Below are 26919 nucleotides of genomic sequence, written 5' to 3'. Positions count from 1 at the left end.
TTTTAAAGGGCCCTGCATCAACTTACAAGGTCCCTCTTCCTCAGCTCCCGTGCTGGGCAGCAGCTCTGGAGGACCCAGACACAAGGGGAGGAGCTGGATTGTCTGGCATCAGGGCAGGAACTCAGGGTTATTGTTCCTGTGCTGAGACCGCCCCTAGTGTAGGGCTGACTGGCAGCCATATCTGAGTTTCCATCAGCGATGCCATTTGCTCTGCCTAGTGATTCCCTGAGACCCCGCCCCATCCAATTTGCAGCCCCACCCAAACTTTGCAGCAGTTTTTCCATATGAATGGCCTGTCCTGGCTCAGGCTGCAGACTTTCCTAAAATCAAGCTGCAGCTGGTGACAGCATGCCCCCAACCTATAATAAAAGGTCCAAGACCTGGCACTAGTGCCAGCCTGCCTTGCTTCACAGCAGGGTCTCGCTTGGGCACTTCCCTGGGGGCCCTGGAGCCAGTGCACCCGGTGAACAGCTTCAGATCACACCAGATTACAACTCCACATCCACAAGTGACACACTCAAGACGCAGACTCGGCACCAAAGCCCCACTCCATGGGGGTGTATTTTCTAAACAGCAGCTCTTCCACTGTAGTTGCAGTTGGTCCCCACAGCCAATTGGCCTGGAGGTCAATTCCTCCAGAGACACCAATAGCAATCAAGGCTCAACTACAACAAGGCTGTGCACACAGCCCACAAAGGGTCGCACCTAGAGTGCCCAGCTCAGGACACGGGAGGCTAATAAGGCACTGGGCCCTACAGGACACATACTACACAAGGCCACTTACCAATTCCAGGAGACAGCAGCTCTACCTAATACATACAAACAAAACACAGGGAAGCACCCAAAAATGCAGAGACAAACCAGTCATGAATGAAATAAATGGAACCAAGCAAACTACTGGATAGAGTTCAAAACCATGGTTATAAGGTTACTCAAGGATCTTCATGAGACTTTCAAGGATCTAAGAATGTCAATGACATGAAAAAGGACCAGTACGAAATTAAGCATACAGTACTGAAATAAAGAATAATTTACAGGGATTCAACAGTAGAGTAGAGGATTCTGAGAAGAAAATCAATGACTTGGAATATGAGGAAGCAACACCCAATCAGAAGAGCAAAAAGAAAAAAGAATCTAAAAATATGAAGATAGTCCAAGGAGCCCATGGGACAACTTGAAGCGTACCAACATTCACATGGGGTGCAAGGAGGAGGAGAGAAGATATTGAAAACCTATTTGGAGAAATAATTACAGAAAACTTTCCTTACCTGGTGAAAGAAATGGACTACAAGTCCAGGAAGCATAGAGTCCCCAGCAAGACGAACCCAAACAGGCCCACACCAAGACACATCATAATTAAAATGCCAAGGGTTAAAGACAAAGAATCTTAAAAGCAGCAAGAGAAAAGCAGTTACATACAAGGGAGTGCCCATACGACTTTCAGGTCATTTCTCAACAGAAACTTTGCAGGCCAGAAGGCAGTGTCAAGAAATTTTCAAAGTGATGAACAGCAAGGACCTACAACCAAGATTACCCAGAAAAGCTCTCATTTAGAATTGAAGGGCATATAAAGAGCTTCACAGACAAGAAAAAGCTAAAGGAGTTCATCACCACCAAACCAGTATTACATGAAATGTTGAAAGGTATTCTTGAGAAGATAAAAAATATGAATAAAATGGCAATAAATACATATCAACAATTGAATCTAAAAATAAAAAACGAACAAGTCTAATGGACAAAATAAACCAGTGAATAAAATAGAATCGAAGGCATGGAAACATGGAACAGACTGACGAATCTGAGGGAAGGAGGTGGGAGGTGTTAAGAGATTAACCAAAGATCTTATATATGGACACAATGGGGTGATAAATGCCTGGGGTGGGGGGAACCGGATGGAAGCGGGTAGGGGGGACATCTATAATTTTCTCAATAAAGATTTTAAGTGTGTGTATGTGTGTGTGTATATATCTCCATCAATTGAAATAATTTGATGCTATTCAACATTCATTTATAAGACTGGAGTAAGAGGAATAATAATGGATTGGGAAATCCTGACCTGTTGCAAAGAAGAGAGTTAATGGTGAAGTATTGGAAGCACTATCAGTGTTGTACTGAGAGGGCATCCATGATTTGCCGTGGGATCTGTGACCAGAGCTGCTTCGAAAGGAGTTTCCTGTGGGCGCTGCATGGTGGGTGGGAGGCTGTTAAAATGCTGGCTAGGCCTAAAGCATTTGAGAGCATGTGCTTACGGATTTCTAAAAGTGCTTGTTATAAAACCTTACTAACAGTGATGATTCATTTCTTGAAGCAATTATAAATGTAAGTGCCCTTCACAGAACCCAGGATCCTACAATCTGTTAAACGGTCATAGCGAATGTACTGTTCCTGTGTCCACTTAAAACTTAGCAGAGCCCAGCCACGGTGGCTCCGTTGTTCAGCGTCAACCTATGAACCAGAGGCCACAGTTCCATTCCCGGTCAGGGCACATGCCCGGGTTGTGGGCTCCATCCCCTGTGAGGCATGCAGGAGGCGTTTCTATCCCTCTCCTTTCCTCTCTGATATCAATAATAATTTATTTTTTTAAAAAAATTAGTTCCTGCTAGAGGGAAAAAAAGTAGGGTTAATGTCAGTTTCCTGAAATAACCCTTTCCCTCAACCCCCACCATAAAACCACTTGCACGAAAGTGATCAGAGAGCAACAATGGCTGTTCAATCAAGGCTTGGACTTGCTCTTGGTCTAAAGGAGAGGGAAGTCTCCAAACACATCTTCCTTAAAATATACGTGTTATCCTTTTACCATTTTAGCCCAACTGCCTAAAATTAGGTGAGGATGACAGGTAAGCGATGCTAAAAGAAATACGACAGGCTATCCAGTCCCCGTGCAAATGGGGAAACTGCAAACTCCAAGACTGCTGATAAGTCAAGTAGAATCACTTACCTTAGGACAAAGTAAAGGATACAGTTTTGAGGAGTGGGAGTCGATTTATTTCTTATTTCTCTAAAAAATCATACATGCTCGTTGCAAAAGAAATTCAAGCAGCTTTAGTGCGATTGCCTTGAAGCTCCACATGCAGAGATAGCTCCTTGTGATCATTTTGATAAATATTCTCCACATTCAGTCCTATGCGTTTGTAATTCTTAATACATACTGTTCAAGCGTTATTCTTGTCATTACAAATACCAGTAGAATACTTTAAAGTCTCAAAGTAACACTTTGGAGGTGAAAATAAAGTTGGAATCCAACAAATCTTTTTGAAATGAGGCCATCTGGTATGAGAACGCACACTGGACATGAGCAAGGAGAACTGAAATTGGGTCCTGCTCCCCTCACACCAGCCGTCTGAGACTGGGAGCAAGTTCTTCCTGCTTCTCCTGAGGTTCACTTAGGTCAGTGGTCGGCAAACTGTGGCTCGCAAGCCACATGCGGCTCTTTGGCCCCTTGAGTGTGGCTCTTCCACAAAGTACCACGTGCGGGCGCGCATGTACAGTGCAATTGAAACTTTGTGGCCCATGCGCAGAAGTTGGTATTTTGTGGAAGAGCCACACCCAAGGGGCCAAAGAGCTGAACGTGGCTCGTGAGCCGCAGTTTGCCGACCACTGACTTAGGTGAAACCACACAGTAGAGGGTAGTATACTTAGACTGATTTCTTAGTACAGTAACATGATTAGAAAGTTCCTGTCACAGAGGATGACTAAGGCCCCCTAAGCCATGTTTTATAGGATAAAACAAGCATTTTAGAATGTTTTAATTTTTGATCTTATTGAACTGCTTTTTTAAAAACAAATGTATGGCCCAGCCAGTGTTGCTCAGTGGTTGCGCACTGACCAGGAGGTCAAGAGTTCAATTCCTGGTCAGGGCACATGCCCGGGTTCGATCCCCAGTAGGGGGGTGCAGAAGGCAGCCCATCAGTGATTCTCTCTCATCATTGATGTTTCTATCTCTCCCTCTCCCTTCCTCTCTGAAATCAATAAAAATATATTAAAAAACAAACGTATGTTGTGCAGTAAGATTAAACAGAACACTCATTTCAAGCCTTGGGACTCTGGTTTTGGTCAGAGTATTTTTAAACCTGATAAAAGGAAATTTCCTGCCCAGACCCTCATTTCCCACAGTGGGGGACACAAAAGGCTAAGAACTAAAACCAGTTGGTGCCAAAGGAGGCCTCTTGATGCTACTGAGTTGCCAACTGGTCACCTTCAGGTTGCAATTATCCCAGCCCCAAGATGTTTTCAAGGAAATAATTTATGGTCAACATATAAAAACTGGAAGACAATCAAAAATCACCTACCCACTGACCTGGAAACCTGGACAGATGATGCTTACACTGGGCCCCCTCCCAGTGGAGCAAATGGCTACACATGTTCTCCAGCACGTAGCTCGCAGGCCGCCTTGTCACCTCGTACTCCTGGCCCCACGGCAGCCGAGTGATGTTCCGCACTACTCCCCACATTGTGCGGTAATCATAGGAGAACTGAGCCAAGAATTCTTGACCCTCATCCTACTTCTGGTAGCTTCCATTTATATAGCTTGTGTTGTTTTTTTAAGTCTTGACTTACTTTTTGGTTTTAGTTATGAGGAGCATAATATGAAAATATGATTATCAAATGATAAGTGAACTAAACACTTCATTGTGTTTGGTCCCTTTTCAGTATTTTACTAAGTAGCAGGCTTTTAGGAATGGACATGCTGTCTAAACACCATTTTCTGTTGGTAAGTATCGCACTAACTTCAGCTGCCCCAAATGACGACAAGGACCTCAGTCGCAGCTGCTCACTGAGCACGTCCGCAGCAATGCACGCGTGAGTTTATGACTGAACACAGTTAGTCCTCGTAACCCAGCCAAGCATTAACAGTAATTGATCAGTAGGTTACTGATCATTAGCAAATCAACTGCATAATTCTGAATTAATCCTTGATACTGTTTTAACCTATTTTTAAAGAGGGTTAATAGATGAGGGTTAATATCGATGCTGATAAAATGAGACCCTTGGTCTTTGACGAGTCTGCTTTTCTCAAAACCCTCTGGGTTAGCCCAGCTGGTGTGGCTCAGTGGCTGAGCGTTGACCTATGAACCAGGAGGTCATGGTTGGATTCCCAGTCAGGGCACATGCCCGGGTTCAAGCCCCAGTGTGGGGCATGTAGGAGGCAGCCAATCAGTGATTCTCTCTCATCATTGATGTTTCTCTCTCTCCCTCTTCCTTCCTGACATCAATAAAAACATATTAAAAAACAAAACAACAGAATAAAAACTCTGGGTTAGGGGCTGTTCGTTCATACACACTCAGGAACGTGGGGCCAAGAGGAAGTACAGCTTCCTAGTCCTTTGCTTTCTCTGTTGGTCAGTGCGTTTCCACCCTCATTCAAAACGCTTTCGCTTTGCAGCTGCTCACCACCCAGCAATACCACCAACTCACTCTGCTCACTGCCCACTGCCTGCACTTACTCCCTCCTACCCACTCCAGATCTGAGGAGCTGGCTTGTCCTCTCAGCCCTGATTTGAAATGAGCAACCTACACAGTAAGATCCCAGCTTCACAGTTCCTTAGCCTTAAGTCCAGGGCTCTTACCCTCCACTGCGTGGTCTCACCCAGGACCCAGGAATCACAACCTTTAATTTTGGAAATGAAACCTGGACTTCCACGCCGACTCTATACCCTACTCCTGTTCCTAAAAGTAGCCTGGCACTGTGATAGCGCCGGTGCCTGGATCTGCCTTGGGTGTCAGTCCCTCTTCACTGCAGGCCATATTGAACTGAACGTGGACTTTGCTCCATGACCTTGAACAAACCACCTGACTTGTCTAATCGTACACAGTTACTTGGGGAAGGACCCAAGGCTTGTCTGGAGAGTGCCCGCGTGGCTCTACACACAGCCCCAGTCCTCTCCTTGAATCCTAAGTTAGGCATCACCAATCACTTAGCCATACACGCACGTACTCAACCCTTTGGCAATCTTCCTACATAAGTTCTTGTAACTTCTCCATTCAATCCATACCTGCTGTTCCAATGATCCTGGGAAAAGCAGCAGGGCAAAAACAATAAAAACACCTGTTACCTAAGTGGGTTCACGGAGTCACCTGTCTAAATTTCTAATGAAACCATCTCAAGTCCATCCTTCTGTCTTCCCTGGTCCAATTTTTCCTCTTTATATCAGTTCTCCATTTGTTTTCACCCAAATACTCTCTTCTTTAGGGCTTCACTGGGATTTCTTCTCTGTGGTCATGGAGGATGGGCTTGTTTGTGAAATCCTGGAAATGGGATGTAAAAGTGGAGTGCCTGTGCCTGTAACCAAGTCCGACCTTGCCTGCTTGCTGCACAACAGAATTCAGTCGGGTGACAATGTGCTGGGGCAAGAAAAGCCACTTTATACAGAAAGCCACTGAGCCAAGAAGAGGGAGCACTGGGATCCTGAAGAACCATGTTAAGAAAGTACAGAACTGCCCTGACTGGTCTGGCTCAGTGGATAGAGCGTCGGCCTGCGGACTGAAAGGTCCCAGGTTCGATTCCGGTCAAGGGCATGTACTTTGGTTGCGGGCACATCTCCAGTAGCAGGTGTGCAGGAGGCAGCTGATCGATGTTTCTCTCTCATCGATGTTTCTAACTCTCTATCCCTCTCCCTTCCTCTCTGTAAAAAAAAATCAATAAAATATATTTTTAAAAAAAGTACAGAACTCAGGGTTCTTTGTCAGTGGAAGGTAAAAGGGGAGGGGCAAGAGGTGATGGAGGACTACAGACACCTGGGCTCCAGCAGAGGTCTGAGCAAGGGGGTGAAACGTTGTTCTCAGTCTGTTGACTCTAATTGATGTGAGTCCTGTCATGAGGCTCCTGCAAATCTTTGATAAACAATCATCATTTTTGTACATACCTCCCTTATCTCCTTCAGAGGCACTCTGGTAAAGGACTGTTTTTGTAGAACTCAAGCCACAAGCTGAATTCCTCTAATGATTAGCACGGCCATATGCAAGACGCTCAGAAGCACTATTCTGATGGCTGTGGGAATAAAGCAGGCTTGCAAAGGTGGAGTCAGAGGCGGGCACTTCCTGCTCATGCCTTTGTCAGAGAGAATTCTCAGAATCTGAAACAGAAAAAAAAGGTTCAGCCTCGAGCACTGACTCCTGCTCAAGGGCCAGTTCAGTGGAGCAGGAGGAGGGGGCTCACACATTACGGGAAGACGTAGCTCTCCAGCTTGGACCACTCATGGCCTTGCCCAGGGAAGGAAATGGAGGCACACAGCCAACAGCCCTGACTTCGAGCCACTGAACTCAGTGAACTCTGGATTGGCTGGTCAGTTGCTACAATCAGAACATGCTTTCTTGGACCATGACTGGGGCTCAGAAGTATCGGCTGTTCTGCCATCATTCACTGGCTAACAATGCCAGCGGTTCCTCTGTATAGCGACCTGCCTCGATTCTTTATTCAGAACATTTCAGTGAAGCTACAACAGGCCTGGAAAACCTAAGGGGGAGGGGAGAGTTTCCTTTAAAAGTTTTTTTCTTTTTCTAGAGAGAGTAAGGGAGAGGGGAAGAGAGAAACATCGATCGGCTGCCCCCGCATGCCCCACCCCTGGCAGGGATTAAGCTGAAGCCTGGGCATGTGCCCTGACAGGGCATCAAACTGACAAACCTTCCGTGCACAGGAAGATGCCCAAATAACCAAGCCACACTGGCCAGGCTAAAATTTCCTCTTTTATGTGTTCCCTTTGCCTTCAAACGGCAGATATGTGTGTGTGTGTGTGGGGGGGGGGGGGATTTGTCCCTACTTGATTAAAGATTTGAGTGTAATTCCGCCGTCCCCCCCCCACCCCCCAAAAAAAGGTTTAGTTAGAAATTTAGACAGTTGACTCCTTCATATCAACCCATCAACCCACTTAGGTAACAGGGTTTTTTTGTTTTGTTTTTTGCCCTGCTTCTTTCCCCAGGGTAATTAGAACAGCAGGTACTGGTTGAATGGAAAAGTTACAAGAATTGTAACTCTGCCAGGGGAAATAGCTAACACAGCAAAGGGGCCAGGAGGTACAGGTTGTTGGGAAGGTCACTGAGACGATGGGCCAGGCCGAGAATTGAATGGGTTTCAGGAAAGGGGCCATTTGGGTGACGAAATAGCTAGCCCAGCCGAGGAAGGCTGAAGGTTGAGAGTTAAGTTGCATAAGCGTTGGTCAAGATGTCCTAACCTTTCCTGCAGGGAGTGTTCTGCTGATGCAGAGGCGCCTGACATGCTCGGACAGTGTGGTTGTCACTGGTCCTAAGATGGGGGCTTTGCTGGATGAGCGTTCAGTTATTGTAATCGGACTGGAGTAACTGTGCAGCTCTGCCTGTGAGCGTTCCTCTTGTCATGTCTGTGCTCTGGAAGTTATAAAGTTCGTCGAGGCATGAGTTGGAACAGGGGCCCTGCATGGATCTTATAATGGAAAGACCGATTGGAGCTGGCCCACGCGTGTAAGGAGGGTTGGGGATGCTGTGTTGCTAGTTGATGAGGGGAAGTCAGAGCCAGCAGTCCCGCTCGAGTGGGGTTGGTGGTGTTCAGGAAGTGATGTGTTGAGGGTTCGAGAGAGATAGTGAGGACTTAGGCGATGTTTAAGAGGTATGGGGAGGCCCTAACTGGTTTGGCTCAGTGGATAGAGCATCGGCCTGCGGACTGAAGGGTCCCAGGTTCAATTCTGGTCAAAGGTATGTACCTTGGTTGCAGGCACACCCCCAGAGGGGAGTGTGCAGGAGGCAGCTGAATCGATGTTTCTCTCTCATCGATGTTTCTAACTCTCTACTCCTCTCCCTTCTTCTCTGTAAAAATCAATAAAAATATATATATTTTTAAAAAGGTATGGGGAGGACAATAAGAGGAGAAGGCTGCGGGGGTGGTCACTGTAGACTCTAACAGTGATGGGTATAATTCCAACCAGAGGTATAGGCAATGGGGCATTAAAAAACAAAAAATGACAAGGGAGATCCTGAGGAGGACTGCTGGCCAGAATAAAGGGTGAGGGCCTCCCAGGCTAAATTCTAGTTAAGTTAATCCCAAGTTGACTTGTAGCCAGAAGTTTATTTGGTCCCAAGAAAAGTCTGTGAAATCTCCCTGAAGATAACAATCCCACAAGGTCAGCAACTGTGTTCAGTACTGGGACCAAGAGGAACGGGGACTGTGAGTAAGGATAGGTTGTTCTGCGGTAGGTTGCTGGGTAGGGAGGGGGCGGGCGGGGCTGAGAGATAGGGACCAGCACAGACAGGACAGTGAGGGTGATGGGGGAAACCTGGTTCATAGGGGGTTACGGTAAGGGTCCAGGGCTTACGGTTCCTCAGGAATTTGTGTAAGTTTGAGGCAAGTCGGTCCGAGGTTGACACTCCGATACAAGCTGCTTGGCGTGGAGCCTGGGGTGCAGGGGCTCTCTTCAACTTGGAGGAGTGGACCCAGGATGGACATCCCTGCAGCTGGGCTGCCGTCGGTGTGGTCAGGAGTAGCCAGTGTGGGCCTGTCCACTTGGGCTTCAGCGTCCCTGTGCTGCAGGCTGCCTGGAGGAACACAATCTCCCGGCTCTGGTGGGGGACCAAGAGGAGAGTCAGGGGGAGGCCTGGGAGAACGGGTCGGTGAGGGAGGCTGAGGGTAGGGAGCTTAGCCCAAAGGGCAAGAAGAGGTTGGAAGTTTCCAGTAGGAAGGGTCTGCCATACATAAGCTCAAAAGGGCTGAGGATGGAGGGCTCGAGGGGTTGACTGAATGCAAATGAGGGCGAAGGGAAGTGGGGTATACAGGTTTCTTGGGCCTCCACACTTCACTTAGTGAGGTGTTGCTTCAGGATTGAGTTCATTTTCTTGATGTTGCCAGAGGCTTGAGGATGGCTACGGATGTGTAGGCTCTAGCGGATCTGCAGGGCAGTGGAACCCCTGGGGCGACTTTAGAGAGGAGGGCCAGACTGCCTGACTGTAGGGAGGTGGGCAGGCCTAAGCAGGAAGAGAATGTTCAGCGAGGGCCTCGCCCACCTCGGGAGCCTCTTCTGGGTGGCGGGAAAGCTTCTGCCCACCCAGAGGAAGTATCTACAAAGGGTAGCAGACACTTGAAATGCCTTCCAGGGGGCACGTGTATGAAACCAACCTGCCCGTCTTGACCGGGAACGTGCCCTCTGGCCTGGGGGAAGATGGGGCATTCTGAGGGCCCCTGGGGAGAGGTCTGAGAGCAAGCAGAACATGGGCTGTGTATGTGCTCGAGGTGCATGGCCTTCTGCTGATGGGGTTCGGGGTGAAGGGATGAGGAAGCGCCATCCAGTGGAGGGAGCTGTAATCTGGGCTAGGACGGGGTCTGCTCTTGGGGGAGGATGCTCTCCTGCCTGTGAGTCGGAACATTTCTGCAGTGGTGCCGGGGGTGGGATGGAGAGGTGGGGGGGTGAGGTTTGAAGGGTGGGGACAGCTAGGAGCTGGGGTTCTGACACTGGTATGTGGCTGCCCTTTTCGCCTCCCTGTCCGCCTTGTTGCTCCCTAGGGCAGGGAGTCCTGTATCAGATGATGCCCCTGGCAATGGGTTACTGCTAGCGCTTTGGGGGGTCTTGCTGCATGAAGGAACTTGAGAACGAGGTGGATGTTGGTGATCAGGGACCCTCTGGGTATGAGGGAGCCCTGCTCCGCTCAGATTGTAGCGTGAGAGGAGGCTGTGAAAGGCAGAGGGGAGTCGGTATAGAGGAGATATCTGGTCAGTTGCTAGAGCTAATGCTCAAGGGTGATAAGTTCTGCCTTCTGCAAGGAGGTGCGGGGGGAAGGGCCCTGACCTATGGTCTGGGCATGGGAGACAATGGCATAACCAACCACGCACTGACCGCTTTGTGCGGGCTCTGCCATCTACGAACCAGGTGTCCACTGCTTCGGGGAGAGGTGCATGGTGATGTGTGGGAAACAGGCGGCTTAAACTCTGGGCGGTCTGGGTTCAAGTGCTGCTCATTGTCACCTGAAGGTGGAAGGGGGAGCCAGGTAGCTGGGCTCAGGGAGGTGCTGCGGCAGAAGGTGGCATGGGAGCTCCTAGGAGGGTGCGGTGAAGGGCCTGGCGCCTGGAGGGGGAAGGACAGCTTTGGTGGTAAGTTCTGAGAGTGCACGTGGGGTGTAGAGCATCACTGGCTCGGAGAAGGTAACTGTTTGGCTTTCCTGGGCCAGAAGGGCCACTGTTCCCAGAGCCCAGAGGCAGGTGGCCAGCCCCTAATGGTGGGGTCCAACCGTTTAGAAAGACAGGCAGCGCCTTGAGGTCTGGCCCCGATTTTTGGCCCAGGATGCCAAGGGTGATGCCCTTCCTTCCATCCGTGTATAAAACGAAGGGTTTGGACAGCTCAGGTTGTGAAAAAATAAGAATAATGGATACCAAAGTCACCCACAGCCCTACAAGGTGAACGACTAATGTAACCGCTTCCATCAGCGACAGGAGCGGGGATTTATTAGAAAGACGCAACTGTAAGAGTAGAAAGTGGGGCAAGAAGGGGGAGACGTTAGGCTTGGTTTAGGGGGAGCTTTTTGATTAGGACTTGAGAGAGAGAGAGAAGTGTAAAGACAAGTTTAAGGCAAAAGATAATCAAAATGCAGAAAAAGGAAGATTTAAGTGCTTTAATTCTCTAATTTCGGCAATTGCACAATGCTGGGCCTACAAAAATCTCTGATAGTTACATCTGGTTAAACTGTATGTTCCTAAGATGAAGGCCCAGTGACATTTAAGGCCCTTCACTATCTGGCACCCACTTCTCCAACCCTATCAGCTCCTCCCAGGGAACTGCACCCAGAATTACTCTCTGTTCTGCATTTCTTCACACCTGGGCTTGCTGGGCTCGCTGCCTCTGGCCAGAATGACCTCACCTACCTTTCAGCTGTGAATTCCCAACACACCAAGATCCAAAACTACCAACCCCTTCCTTGCATCGGGATAGTCTCTTGCTTTCCTTAGGCCACCTGTAAGGAAGGGAAGAGAAGAAAAAAGGGTAAGAGATTGAGGGGTTGGATCTTCCCCAGGAAGTTTAAGGGGGACACCCAAGGTGGAAGAGGCCATGCGCAGGGAGCTTCTCAGGAATGCATGTGAGTAGCTGGTTGGTTCAGGAGGGAATGGGAAGTCCGCGGGCAGGGGGCTCGAAGCCAGCCTGACTTCTTCACGTAAGGGAAGGACACTTTCTACATAAAAAATGAGTTTCTTCCCTTATTTTAAACAACATGAATAATTTATAATTTATTAGGATGATTTGTTTGCAAATGGTAACACCGGCCAGTTTCTAGAGATGACAGGTGATGCTCCCCTTTGAGTGATGCTAAAATGCACTTGTGTTGTGCCAGTCAGAGAACTATGTAAAGACAAGGGAGAGCCCATACCAGCTTTGGGTAAAAAGCTTACCTCTAAGCCCCAAACTGACCATGTGCCATCAAATTTATATAAAAACAAGTACAAGTAGGATGTCTCTCAATCCATCAACTCCCCTTGGGTGACAAACCTGCAGGGCAAGAAGGCAGTAGTGTTCACTGTTTACAGTTATCACTTTACCCAAGGCAAAGCTCTGTGCCCAGGAACGCAAGCATCCTAGGCCCTTAGGAATACTTGGCTATGCTGACAAAAGGGGCTTAGTATCACAACGAGGCAAAAACATGTAAAATAGTTCATGCAGCCAACCTTATTTATTGAGAAGTCCTAATTTTATTGCCCGATTAGTAACATGTTTGTTCCACAAACTAATTTCTCATAAAGCAAAGCACAACTTTTTCTTATAAATAGTATAAATTATTTTATTTACAGAAACTTGTTACAAAACAAATAGACTATATATTTCTTCTCTTTTAAATATCCAAAGTAATTTCTATCCCTTGACATTTGTTCTTATTCTATACAGCAGCCAACACAAAGTCCAGCGGAGATGCTCTTGATTCTGTGCACAATTACCAAACGAGTCACACATTTAACACAGGAGATTGCTTTTATGACCAAGCTCCAAAAACAGCAAACTGCTTTCAAGCCCCACATTCACCTGACAGTATGTAGTGCTCATTCAATGATCTGAAAATGTAAAATGTTTTGCACAAAATGTAAAAATGATTACTTTCTTCTAAACAATGAAAGTTTTAACATTCATTTTCCAAAGCCCAACATTTGCCCCAGGAAAGAATGAGAGATATCAAGGAATTCCTTGGCAACGAACTCGCAGGAAGACAGCTGCCTTTATAAATTACATTTTTCAAATTACACATTATTCGTCAATGTTCTCAGAGGTACTCTGTATTATATTTTTGGAATACAAAAAATTTAAATATTCTATTTAAACTCAGTATTTCATGAGTGAGTAACAAAATGGACACGTCATGTAAGATGCTGGCTGACAAAAAGATTTGTAACGCCTGGTGCCACTGGGCAATCCACCACCAGTTGAATTATGGTGAACCAACAAGTCTTTAAAATACCTATAAAATGACCAGCATAGGTGGTTTCAACTCCTCTCCTAAATTTTTAGACACAGTATTTAGGTGGAAAAACAAACTCCAAAAGCTCAACTGAACATTCAAGTCTTTTTAAAGAGAATCTGTCTAAGCTTAAAACTAGGTTCAGGCACTTTCAGTTTTTTTCCATTAGTTTTAAACCACATCACATATCAACACACGTGTGCTCAGAGGGTACACATACAAACACACAGGCACACACTCTCTCTCTCACATAAAACAAAAGAAAAGCAGTGTGTCACTTAGTTACAAGTCATCCATCGGGAAGCCAGGCAACGAGGGAGAAGCAATGCCCACTTCATCGGCTGAATCCACTCCCGAGACGTCAAAGGGACAGAAAGACGTTCACAGGACAGAGGCATCCCTTAAACTGCAAAGGAGGCAGGTTCTAGAACTATTGGCTTGGCAGTGAACCACTTCAAATTATAAAAAGGTATTTACTTTTATTAATTAATAAATAAATACTAGATGATCTCAATTGTACCAAAACAGGATATCAGAAAAAAAGACCTGTGCAAAAATACATATTTAAATATGTACAATTCATTTTTAACAAAATATGTCTTCTGAGATAGGGATACTTCCATATTTATAATAGAACAAGAAATTCCAAAATAAAGGTACAAAAGTAGGTTTTGTATAATTCTTTGTTCATCATTGCAGCACTTTTTTTTCGGTTAAGAAAACTGCAGGAGTTGTCATGAAATTCTATTGGAAAGAATATAAAAATTACCTTGGTTTTAAATTGATACCAAAGTCTGTCTAGAAACAACCCAACCACTGCAAATTTGGTTTTTGCAAGTTAATTTAATTCAAAAAAATACTTGTACTCCCGTGTTTTAAATGGTCTTCACTATTCATAATAAAAAGCAGCTGTAAGAGAAAATAAAATATTTGAACAACAGTCTAAAATTTAATAGCACTGTTTAGAATATGTCTGTTTGTGGCAGGCAGAATCCCAAATGGCTAATTTCCTAATCCCGATGCTCTTTGTACTATCGGGAGACATAATAAAAATCCAATTAAAACCTCAGTCTAAGAAATCAAATGATCAACACCGCTAATCTAGATATATCTACATTATTCTAAACCAACTTGCTACTGTGGATCCTATTCACATCTTTCGGAACAACATGATCTGTCTATAAATTCCATCGCTAAAAGCAACTTTATTTATAACCATCAAGTCCCCTTGGCTCTGAAAATAAATTCTACCCATACCCCATTGCACTTGTCACCAAGGAATCAAGTAAGTACGTTCTGATTCCCTCTCACCTCCTCTCCCTCCACTGGGATGGAACAACCACACTGATTCGTCCTGACCACACCGCACTGGCTCATCCAGGCTCTCTCCTTACTAAGCTCTGCCATAGCATCATTTAAAAAACATTTACTGATTGATTGCATAATAAGTGAACAAGATACTCTTCTCCCCATCCTTTTAAAAAAAAATCAGTATTTTACATCAATTTATAGCTAAAGTATCTGCATAAAGTTTTTGTTTTCTTACATAATAAGATTAATTCTGTAGCAATTCACATTATTAGGCTGGTAACCAAGTATTTATTCATTCCACTTGTTGTTGACCTGAAAGTCCCTGAAACAGAAGTAACCCAAGAATTGCAGGGAGGAAGGGCTGCAGGACAGCCTGCCGGGCGTGCCCCGGGCAGGAAAAGTGCCCTGTGTTCAGCAACGTCCACAGGTGCCTGGCTCTCCTTTCAGGAGCTGTGGTGGTAGAACCACCTGTTAGGAAGCTCCAACTTACCCCAAATTCTTAAGCAATGATGTTTAACATATTAAGCTCCTTCTTTTGGGCTGGGGAACTAGAAGTATGCTGGAGGGTCTCTGACGTGCTCTCAGGAAGATGGCCCGCATGAGTCCCAGGAGAAGAGGGTGTTGGGCATGTGCACAGACTACTCAGACCCCCCGCCCGACCCTGCACGCCTGCTCCCCACCCCAGTGCAGCCAAACACACTCTCTGATGGCAGGGGGAGTGCACACACAGTGTGGAGAGCGCTCACAGCGGTAGTGTACCTTCCTCCAGGCAGTGTCCGAGGGGAGAGAGGGGAGTGCAGAGAGGGCCTTGAAAACAGTTAAGTCTATTAATGACTTTGTGAATGACAGTTTCTACTGCATCCTGATAATTTCACTTTATAAAGGCAATTTTTGGAAAACAGGAGACTGGGCAAGGACAACCAACCCAATCTGCCGTACTGTTTATCATGAAGACTTGAAGGATAGAAAAATTTCACCTCTTTGGAAATCTTGGAAAAAATGTTCTCATAGTGATTTTTATCCACCCTCCTCAAATTTGGCTTTCCATTATCAAAACTAGATTGCATTTTTCTTTTTTTAAAAAGTCACACAGAATTGCTTTTGTACCATGAAAAGTAAGCCTCTAAAATGGTGTATGCTTGCTCTCTGGGCATCACTACTTTAAACCAGTCTGTAAGTTAGAAACTTCAAACAGTTTCTTATCCCAAATTACTTGCACAATGCTGGGCAAAATACAGGCTATGGTGTCCTGGTGCTAACACCCACATCCCGTTCCTGGAACCCCGCTGTTACAACCCAGTGACAGCGCACCGTCTCATCTCCCCCTCCGGAGGCTGCTCAGGGGAGCGCTGTCTCCCCTCCAGAAGGTGTCTCCAGTTAAGGTGCCTAAAGGCTGCAGTGACCTGCAGAGGGCAGTGTAGAAAAGAACTGGGGTGGGGAGAGGAGGGAGGGAGACAAGTCTACAGTAATGTTCTCCCAGAACATTCTTTCACCCAGCCAATCTACTCGAAGAATGGCTCCATGATATACTGCAAGTTAAAAAACAACACAAAAATTTCTCACAGATTGGTAACGAGTAGTCCAGACCACTGTAACACTGATAGAAGCAATTCGGTGGCTGAACTTGATCCAGTGTCCTTTATGAGTACTCACTGCTACAGACATAGCTTCAGGGAACTCCTCGTTAAACAACAGCCGCAGATCTCCACCCTTGAGGCCGGCAGGAGGTTGGGAAAACAGACTCAAAGGCATCTTGGAGTCCAGGGTGCTGAGTGGAGGTGTAACTTGTCATTAAAAGTGTCCGGACTATTCCTCCCCACGCTATTTTCAGTTGTCAGGGACGTGTCTTTGGCTTTCAAAAGAGAGGGGGAGGGAGAACATAAAAAAGGTAAGTGAACAGTTGTACACTGTGCTATCCCAATATAACCGAGAACATTCCAAGGCTGAGGCCTCTACAGTCTGCGTAGACTGGTGATGCCAGGAGCAGTCAGCTGAAGAATTTGGTCTTAGCTTTCAAAAACCATCAGCGTTCTTGGGCACGATCATTTTGAAAGACTGAGTTTTAGAAAACTGGAAGAGATGCAGACTGGGTTTCTAGCTTAGAGAAAAAGTTCACATGTTTGCCTTTGGTTTTATTTACTGATTGTTTTTCAGGGAAGTTATTCCAGGTTGTCACGAGAACTGAACAAGGTGAGATTGGCTAGCCCACACAGGTGGGAACACTCACACAGGGCAGAGCCCATGCTGGTGAGGGCGAACAGCAGGGGAGCCCCATCTCTGGGCTCCCAGCATGTGCCACGCATTGTTCCCTGGTGGAGGGGCTTCGCCCAGCTCAGTCATCTCTCCTTTAAGGTCGGCTCCGTGAGGCACAGCGAGGCAAGATTGCCGCTTTTCTCAGAGCAGCGTTCTTTAAAGGATTTGGAGTCATGGGTCCCTCTGAAATTTGGATGAAAGGATCCCTCTTGCAGTAAATGAGCACAGACATAAAAACAGGCAATACTTTTTTGGGGTTCACAGATCCTCTGATTTCTAGCCATGGGTCCCAGCAGCATCTGTGCAGCATAATAAAAAGTAATCCACAGCACAGAGGAAATAATTCTCAAATACAAAGCTGTAGAAATGAATTTAGAGAACAGAATGGAAATGTAGGCTGTCTGTCCTACTGGGACAGCCCCCCGAGATGGTGGAAACCAGAGTTGGCAAACTTAGCCTGTGTGGGCTCCCTTCGCTTTAAAAACAAACATAGCTTTAAAAAGTGGCCCAATTTCTCACACAAGTCTGGACCTGCAGTATCTACTTGAAGACGGTAACAAGTTAGCAAGAGCAGCAGATGGGGCTTCCACTCCCGTCCCGGCGCTGCTGCTCGCTGCGCCTGCCTGTCCCTGGGGGCGTGAGGTCTGTGGCCACGTCTCCATGAAGCAGACTGCACTCAGGAATAGACTGGGCATCGCCACACAGTGGAACAGCCCTCCTGCGGGGATACCATTTCTTGAGGTGTCTGCACTGCAGTTTTATGCTTATAAACGACATGTCAGCAGTAACTACAAACCAAGAAGTACAAGCACACCATCACCTGTCCAGGACCCCTGCTCAAAGCACCAGACAACACACAAACAGCCCAGGTGTATTTCAGGCTCAGAGAGGAGAATTCAAGCAGCTGCTATTTAAATTCATGGATTATTCTTCCCCCCATCATTTTGGCACTGCGTGTAATTCACGCAGGCACTGGGGGAAAACTCTATCACAGTAAGAAACTCCTTGGTGTTTTCTGGAACAGTCCTAACCTGGCATTTGAGTTAGGTTCTGAAGGTGAGGCAGAAAAAACAAACAAACAAAAGAGCCTCACATTTTACATCAGGGCTCTGGGGTGATGCTGCTGAAATTCCTATTCGTGAGCAAGGTGAGGAGATATCCTGATGAATGAAACAAGATGAGAGATGAGCTGAATGTGAGAGCAAAGGAGGCTGAGGAATGGCTCCAGGCGAGCAGGCCAGGAGAACAGTGACAGGTGGAGGGGTGGGGGGACAGACAGACATCGTAAGCCAGAAAGCCACGGTTAATTAAGAACCCAACACCCACGCAGCCACTTTGCATAACTCCACCACTGTCAGATTTCTTTTTAACTTATGAATTTAGGGGCGTTGTCTCCTTGCTATGCTTACTCATGTTTTTTCTGCCTCCCTGGAAAACAGGAAGGGGAAAATATACAGAGAGTGTTAAACCAGAAAATGTAAAATTCTCTGATGGAAAAATATTAAATGCTTTCTTTTCAAAATTTAGATCATCCCTTTCTAGGTCAGTTTGTCAGCCCGGCTTCCTTCCGAGGAGCACACTAGGAACTGCTCTCCAGGAAAGAGCCGGCCTCCTTCCTGAACAGCGACCCCGCGGCCTGCCCTCCCCGCACTCCGCTCGCTGGCTGGGGGAGGGATCTTGCTGTCACACAGGACGGTTTCCATGGCCCTATCTACTGAAATGCATGGCCGAAGCTTTCTGTCCCAGGACCAGCGTCCAGGTCGTCAGACATTTTGGCAAAGAAAAGCCTGTTTTACCTTTCTATGGCCACAATTTTTCCTTTTCTTAAAAGATACCAGAAAGCTAGACATTCTATTTATAGGCAAACCACCCAACCCAACCACACAGATGCCCATGCTGGAGAAAGATGTCAAGGGAGAGGATGGCTCCCAGCCCGCTTCCTACCTGATGAAGGAAGGAGCTGCTCGTCAGTCCTGGTGCCCCTGGGCTGGCGCCTGTGTGTTTCACGTGGACATTGTTCATGGCTGGCAATTTGGCAACCTTAGTGGGTTTGCTGCTGCTGCTGCTGACACCGCTCGAGCCAGGCGGGCACTTCCTCTTCTTTCCTATGAGTTTGTCCAGAGGAGTGTGTGGGTGTGAGTAGGCGCCGTGGGAATTGACGGGCAGCTCGCTGGACTGGTGGATGAACGGGCCGAGGGAAAGCGTGGCGTCGCCGCTGTTCACCATCACACTCATCCTCTTGATGGACTCGGCAGGGCTCCCTCCGGGGGCGCCCCGCCCCGACTGCTCGTGCCGGACACTCACCGAGTTCGCTTTATTCGTCACGCAGTTGAGGCCAACGCCATGGGCAGATGTTACTGTGCAGGGGTAGGGCGGCCCCAAGTGGGCCACACAGTTCTTCCTAAAAGACTCCATGGAATGAGACGAAGAGGCAGCGGCGGCAGCGGCGGCGGAGGCAGAGTGAACTAACGGTGGGGAACCAGCTTTGCGCTTCTTCCCTGAGGTGCCGCTGGTCCGGCTGCCACTGGTGTGACAGTCAGTGCTGCTCCCAGAAGACTCCTTGGGCCTTGAAGACTTGCTGGACTTCAGCTTCTGAGGTTTCCTGGAGAGAGGGGAGGAGGGCACCGAGGAGAGGCCGGAGGGCGTGGACGGGGATGAGGACGAGGACACTTGTCTGGACTGCATACTGCACACGGGGTCCATGGCCCCGGAGGCGGCAGGCTGTGCATTTAGTGTGGTGCCGTGAGCTGGTACCGATCTGCTGTTTGGGGAGATGCAGGTGGAGGAGAGCAGGGCTGGGGATGTAGACATGGTGGCTGCTGCCAGACAGCTGGCCCCACACTGGGATGTGGGCACTGAGTTTGTCCGGTGAGGAACACGGGTGGAGATGGGTGAGGTGGTACTGGGAACTGGTGGGATTTTCCTGCAGAAAGGAGAGGACAGGGAGTCCTGGTCAGCGTGGCCCCTCCCGGACATCCAGACGTCACCACTGCATCGCTGGGGCTGAGAGGCACGCTGCTGTCAGAGGCTCACTCCCTCGGCTCCTTAATGCTGACACTCTAACCCATTGAACCACTTGCCAAGGCCAGAGTTACACTCCTGAATGGGAGTTTTAAAGCTGCGAGTCCCCTGGGCTCGCAGGTCCCGTGTGCCTCCCAGCTGCTACCGCCCAGCTTCACACCGTGCCCTCACCCCCAGCCCTGATTCCAGCTGTCGATTGTTCCGAAAATAGGCAACAATGTGAGACTCCCATATCTCCTGCCCAGAACACTGTTACCCCAACTGCTGTTCCGCCTTTCGTTTCAGTCCACCATCCCTTTCTTAGGAAGCCCACCCTGACCATCCAGGGACTCCCACTGCTCCGTCCCGGACTCTGTCTCCACTGTGTACCTGCCTATCACTGTTGGACCCTCTGCAGACGAGCCACCCGCAACTTACTCACCGCTGACAGCAGAGCCAGCACAGTGCCGGGAACACAGAAGGCTCTGAACGCCGAGAGAATTAACAAGTGAGGAAGGTAGTAACAGCTAAGTAATAACAACTGCTGGTCCGAACTACTGGCCTGAATGACGCTATGAACTTCAGCCCCAAGTCTTGGGACTTCAGTCACAGTGCCGAAACAGTGTATTCTGTTAATGATGTCTGGTAAGATATTTATTTGGGGACAGGAGTCATTTAAATAGTCAAAACAGGAAGGCCCCTTTTATTTTAGCTTTGATTTTAAAATGTGACAGCACCAACATTTCAAAACACCTATGGCAGAGTAAGCACTGAGGTGCTGCCTCGAAAGTGGCCTGCCTGATGGGTGGCGAGCCCCAGGACCGCTCTGCCCCTGGCTCTATAGGCAGCGCTGGCTGACCAGCTCCCTCATCGTTCAAGCGAGAAAGTTGGCTAGACCGCTGCCTAAGGTTTCCACATGCTTTTAAGAAACTATAGTTACTAATAAAAGGAACTAATGATTGCAAGTGTTTGCAGCAGCCTTAAAACTCCCATTCAGGAGTGTGACTCTGGCCTTGGCAAGTGGTTCAATGGGTTAGAGTGTCATCTTGATTGTGGGTTTGGTCCCCAGTCAGGGCACATACAGGAGTCAACCAATGAATGCATGAAAAGGTGGCTCAACAAAACTGATGTTTCTCTCCCACTCGCTCCCTTCCTCTCTCCCTCTACAAAATCAATTAAAAAAATATGTGGCTCTGGCCCTGGTGGTGCTTCTCAAGTCCATGGGGGTGGGGCCCAGGCATCAGGAGATCCCAACATGAACTCAAGATTGAGAAACCAGCTTCACCCGTCCCTGTACTCTCATGGAGGGCAGTGCCCGGCATTACCTGAGAGCTCAGTACAAATGCTGAGGCCCTGGGCCCACTCCACACCTACTTCATTGGGATCTGTGTCCCCACAAGGTCCCAGCACCTCTGAGAAGCCCTGCTCTCAACGAAGTACAGGGCTCCTGCAGTGGCTTCTCATGGCCACCAGGTGGCTGAGACAGGCAAGGCCTAAAGACCAGGCTGCTGCTGGACCAGGTCCTGGGAAATGAAGAAGCATGGGGTGTGTGTGTGTGTGCGTGTGTAGGGGATGTGCGCGCGCATGTGTAGGGGAGGGGAGTTTGTGGCTCTCCCTAGATTACATTACTGGATTCTCTCTTTAAAAGCTCTGATAAGTCATTCATTACCATTTGTAGGAAGAACAAACAAAAAAAGACTATGGCATATTGACTTGTTTGCATAAATGAACTTTGCAAAGATATAGAAGCAACTAATAAAAAAGTTTGTCTAACCTGGATGGTGTGGCTCAGAGGTTGAATGTCAACCTATGAGCCAGGAGGTCATGGTTCGATTCCTAGTCAGGGCACATGCCCGGGTTGCAGGCTTGAGTCCCAGTGGGGGGCGTGCAGGAGGCAGCCAATCAGTGATTCTCTCTCATCATTATGTTTCTCTCTCTCCCTCACTCCCTGAAATAAGTAAAAATTAATTTAAAATATATAAAAGCTCCCTCTCTCTTAAAAACAAACATTTGTATGTGGGGATGGGAAGGGGAGGGGAGAAGGAGAGAGAGAACAAACTCAAAGTCGTGACCTTCCTTCTTTGGAAGTTCACAGTACAGAGAGGAAAACCTCTCCACACAGCCACTAGGAACTGAAACTTTCATCCAAACTGCTCGCCTAATCCCATAATCCACTTGTCCATATTCTGACGATAAAACATTCTTAAGACCCCTCTAAACCCTTAGGAGGACAATACCCACAGTTTAATGAGCTTCAGGTACGTCATAAAGAAGGAAGAGGAGGCTCTTATCTCCTAAGAACCAGGAAAACACACAGGAAGAGAAAGCAGAGTGGCATGCCTCTGGTTTTCTAAGTGAACACATGCAAGTCCTATTAATGACCATGGAGATAGTTCTGTAAATTGTGGGCTTCACTCAACTTTATTAGGAAACCAAGGGAGGCAAATGGATGTCCTGGCAGAGTCCATTCAGGGAGGCACTAGTCATGATGCCCAACAGGAATTGGAGAGGGCCTATGGATTATTGGCCAGCTCCCTTTCACAAAGCTCAGTACTTTCCAAACACTGGTTCCCAAGATGCTCCCCTGAAAGGTTCCCAGGTCAGAAGAGCTTCAGGGATGGTCCACACTAGAAAGGCCATCTGCTTTGAGGTTGTAACGATGGATAGTGCCCACTACAGCGCCAGAGAAGCCCTTTAGGAATGGCCGTGGACTCTCCTTCCACCTGCAGTCCCATCTGGGAAACACTAGCATGTGAAATGCCACACAAGACCAGCACACCAGCTCCACCACCTGAAACCTGCAGCAGCGCCACTCCCCTCGGAGCCGGGGCGGCGCCATGTGGCCCTGCAGCCTCTCGGACCTGGTCTTACACCAGGCTCGCTTTCTTGCTCTTTCTCAAATCAATCACAGTCTATTCTGACTCAAGACTTCCCACACAGGGTTCTTTCCGCCTGGCACCCTCTCCTCCCTACCATCCCATTCCTCAGCCAGCCAGCTCAGTTCAGGATCAAGGCTCGCCTCTTCAGAGGGCCTTTCCTGAAGCCTGGCCTGCTCTGTCTTCCATGTCAGCTCTTTGCCTGGAACCAAACTGCCTCTGGGTCCAAATGCTGGCCCATCCACTAACTTGCTGTGTGACCTTGTTTCTGTCTCATTATCTGTAAAATGGAGATAATGGAGGTCACCTGACAAAGCAAAAGGTAAATATTAAATATATTTAATACGCTGCATGGCATACAGTAAGCTCTCAGTCAGTGTTCGTGGTTACCTCTCTTATGACAAGCTATCACCTGTCTCCAGTTTCTGTTTACTGGTTTTTGTTTCTCCACCAACCAGAATGAGGGCTCCATACCTGGGCCTGGAACCCCAGCACCCAGAACAAGACATATTTGCTGAAAGAGTGAATGAATGAATGAGAAGGGGCCTTTTTCTAGGGCTACTCAAAGGCCATGCTTTCATTTAGATCCATTTATCTTCATTAAATTAGTCCCACAAGAAATAAAGGGCGTCCCCCTCCCATCCCAGAGGCAGTGAGACGGGCACTCACTTCCACAGCTGCGCGTTCAGATGCTTCTCCACCATGAGGTTGAGGGCGCAGCGAAGCCGGTTCCACCTGGAGTCAAACACATAATAGCCTCTTCCAATCTGCCGGCTCCCGAATGTGCAAAACTGGAAGAAAGAGCAGAGGCGCCATGCTTGCTACCTCGGACAGCGGCACCGGGAGGGTCTCTCCTGCAGGCCTGGAGCTACCATGAGAGCTTACTCTGAGCACCACAGGCTGTGAAGCATGAGCGTGACAATGCCTGCCCTGAGGTTCATGGAGAGAAAGGGAGAAGCATGAGACGTCCCAGGACACAGTGCATGCCACCTCTGGGGCACCCTGTTCTGAGCTGCTCTCACACCTTTGCCGCATCCCACGCATACGGGCATGCCAAGGTCCCTGGCGCGCCCCCCTGCAGTGTCTCGTCCCTGCTGCGTGGGGAGGATCGATGTGGGGTGGATGTGGAACTTACAGATGCTGGCTGAGGATGATGACCTGAATAATGACAGTCCAGTTTTTCAACAGACTCTTCTTTGTCATCGCCTTCTCCCTCCTCACTGGATAACCGAGAAGCTGGCTCAGTGGCAGGCAGGGGAGGGTGTGGAGATTCATGGACTGGAGGAGGGTCAATGGGGGCACTCCCACCTTGCTGAGCAGGGCAGCCTGGAGGCCTTGGTGAGCAGAAAGTGCAGCACTGATCAGATCACACGCCCGAGAATCAGCCGCCTTAATTCAGATACAACAACGTATCCAAAACCATCTAGGGGGCCAGGGCCACCCCTCGCATGGGGCAAACCTGAGCAGGTGGCTGGGAGTGCAGGATCCTCTCCCTTGAACTGCAGGATGTCACCTGCAGCGGTCCACCAGGTCTAGCCCAAGTGACCTCTAACTAGCTTTCCTTTCTACAGCCACGAGGGGGCTCAGGTTCTCCTCCTAGTCTCCCCAAAGGACGGAAATGTATAGGGAATTTAAAAGAACCTTTGATTCCTCTTCAAATGTCACCTGGATCTGGGTTACTAAGGCAATGAATGACAAAATGCTCTACAATAACCGAAGAGGGACAGGAGGTGATAAAATGACTAGGTAGCATTATTACTTTATGTGAAAAAGCGACCTGAGAGCCTGCTACTCAGACAGCAATGTGTTTTTCCTCCCTGTCTGATGGTTCTAGAATTTAGTTTATTTTTTTAGTTGGAAAATGTCATTGAGAAGATGGCCAAAGGAAGGACTTTCTAAGGATTCCTGGCGGGACCTGGCCACACTCTGAGAGCCTCCTCAACTGCCCGGCCATGGTGTTGCTCAGAAACCAGAGGGCTCGTGTGGGGGTAGGCTCAAGCTCACACTGGGGTTTCCATGAGGGAGGCACTTCCACCCCTCATGCGACAACTTCAAGGCTCGGAAATGTGAGTGTGAAAGTGCAGGAATGGCAACAAAGTTGGCACATTCCTAAGCAGAAGCCCTTGTTGTCCATGGCCACCACTGGAGGCCTCCTTCTCTGTGCCATTCTCCTTCCTTCGCTCAGGAAACTGGGCACATAGTCGTTTACTTCAACTTGGTTAAGTAGCAGGCACAGACATACACACATGCAGTCCAGCACTGTCTCTGAGGCCCAGGTATAAGTTCTCAGTGAAACACTCTGACCCGTGGCTTAGTGCGTGGCTAACATGCCTAATACATGTTTAGGCCAAAACCCCATATGAATGAATGAAAAAAACATGTGGATAAATGGATGCTGAAAAAACTGAGGCTGAATGTCCCCAGCAAGGGATTCCCACTGCTGCACTTTGCGAGAAGCGAGACAGATGGATGGGACATTGCTGCCGAAGCTGTGGGAAATGTTCCAGTCACTAACCTGCAGGCGGGACCCGAGTGTCACCTGCTCAGTGGCCTGAAGAGACATGTAACACTGAGCAGGCGTGGAGCAGATAATACTAGCTTTATTCTGCTGCTTGCATTGGGCCAAGAAAAGCCCAATGTTGAACTCAACATTTTTTTCCCCACTTAAGAGTAAAACCCAATTTAAAACCATCTCATCTTCTAAGAGTGAGCCTGATGGACACCCCTGGACAGCATGCCCACACTGGGGCTTATACGGTCTCCAAGTCTGTTCTTGGAAGGAGGAAGGAAGAGATGGAAAACTTGGCTTACCTTGGAAGACTGGGGGTGTGAGGTTTAGGTTTACTAGCTACGAAAGGCTTTGATTCAGAAGGAATCACTCCATGAGAGTTTTGGTGTGGCTCCTGTGAAGTTCTAGAAGGGGCGAGATGCGGGTCCCTGAGAGGCTGTGTTGATTGCTGAGAGTCCAGATGGCGAATCAATTCCTTTTCCCTGGTTTTGTTTTTGTGCTCGGCTAATAACACATCAAATCGTTTTCTTCTACCCTGGACAGCCCTCCGTTGGGTTAAGGAATGTGTCTGCAGACCAAAAGAATATAGAAACTGAGGTACCTCAGTAAGAATATTTTTCTATAATATATCCAAAAACATCATTCCCAGTAAAAAAGCAATCTGGAACATTAGCATAGTCAAAGGCTGCTCAGCATTTGATAAGCTGATCTTTTGTCTTTAAAATATATTTTTATTGACTTCAGAGAGGAAAGGAGAGGGAGAGAGAAATAGAAACTTCAATGATGAGAGAGCATCATTGATTGGCTGCCTCCTACACACCCTGCAATGTGGATCAAGCCTGCAACTGGGCATGTGCTATGACTGGGAATCAAACCATGGCCTCCTGGTTCATAGGTTGCCACTCAACCACTGAGCTATACACCAGCTAGGCATGATCTTTTCTCTTTAGCTAGAAGAGAGGCACATATTCCAAGCTCCACATGAATGAGACTTTAGTGATGTCATTTCCACCACAAGAAGGAAGGGATGTTCACTGTGTCACTCAGCAGCAAACAGCAGATACCAGCAGGTGTGACAGTAACAATTCCTTTACTGGGGCTCTTACCAACTCCATTAGAAAAATCCCTCTTTGGGCCATTTAGAGTTTTAAATGTTAAAAGGGAAGAAACAACCGCGCCCGGCTAGCTCAGTCAGTAGAGCATGAGACTCTTAAAAGGGAAGAAACAATTATTCCATAATCCCATATAATAAAGAGGTAATATGCAAATTAACCCTCACACCCTCACAAGATGGCTGCCTACAACCAGACCGGCAGGGGGGTTAGTGGGGGATGACCAAAGAACTGAACAAGCAGGCTGTGTGGGGCGACCAGGCTGGCAGCGGGGGAAATTGGGGTGACCAGGCCAGCAGGGGGCAATTAGGCTGGCAGGGGGGGCAGTGAGGGGTGACCAGGTCAGCTGGGGGGACAGTTAGGAGCAACCAGGCCAGTAGGGATGAGGCAGCTGGGGGCAACCTGGCTGGCCTCGGGGGGCAGTTAGGGGTGACCCGGCCGGCAGGGGAGAGGGGAAGGAGTGAGC

General features: G+C 48.1%; 1 protein-coding gene across 5 annotated transcripts in view; it reads right to left on the bottom strand.

Moving 5' to 3' along the window:
* Nucleotides 1-11550: 11550 nt before the first annotated feature.
* ATXN7 (ataxin 7) overlaps nt 11551-26919 on the bottom strand; it is a 110545-nt gene continuing 95176 nt past the window's right edge. For 2 of the 5 annotated variants that reach the window (XM_006779141.2, XM_006779142.2), the window contains 6 exons: nt 25644-25909; nt 23968-24166; nt 23502-23623; nt 18901-19879; nt 18050-18116; nt 12597-16555 (listed from right to left, as the gene is read on the bottom strand). In XM_006779141.2, the coding sequence (XP_006779204.1) occupies nt 16446-16555; nt 18050-18116; nt 18901-19879; nt 23502-23623; nt 23968-24166; nt 25644-25909 (1743 nt within the window). In that variant the 3' untranslated portion in view covers nt 12597-16445. Of the gene's footprint in view, nt 11905-12596; nt 16556-18049; nt 18117-18900; nt 19880-23501; nt 23624-23967; nt 24167-25643; nt 25910-26919 lie in introns of those variants that run through there. The other 3 variants (XR_001512408.1, XM_006779144.2, XM_006779143.2) reach the window with 3 other exon arrangements.

The sequence above is a fragment of the Myotis davidii genome, unplaced genomic scaffold (genome assembly GCF_000327345.1).
Source record: "Myotis davidii unplaced genomic scaffold, ASM32734v1 scaffold189, whole genome shotgun sequence".
In the NCBI taxonomy this organism is placed as follows: domain Eukaryota; kingdom Metazoa; phylum Chordata; class Mammalia; order Chiroptera; family Vespertilionidae; genus Myotis; species Myotis davidii.
The sequence above is the reverse complement of the archived record's forward strand: the minus strand, read 5'-3'. Positions and strand labels throughout refer to the sequence as shown.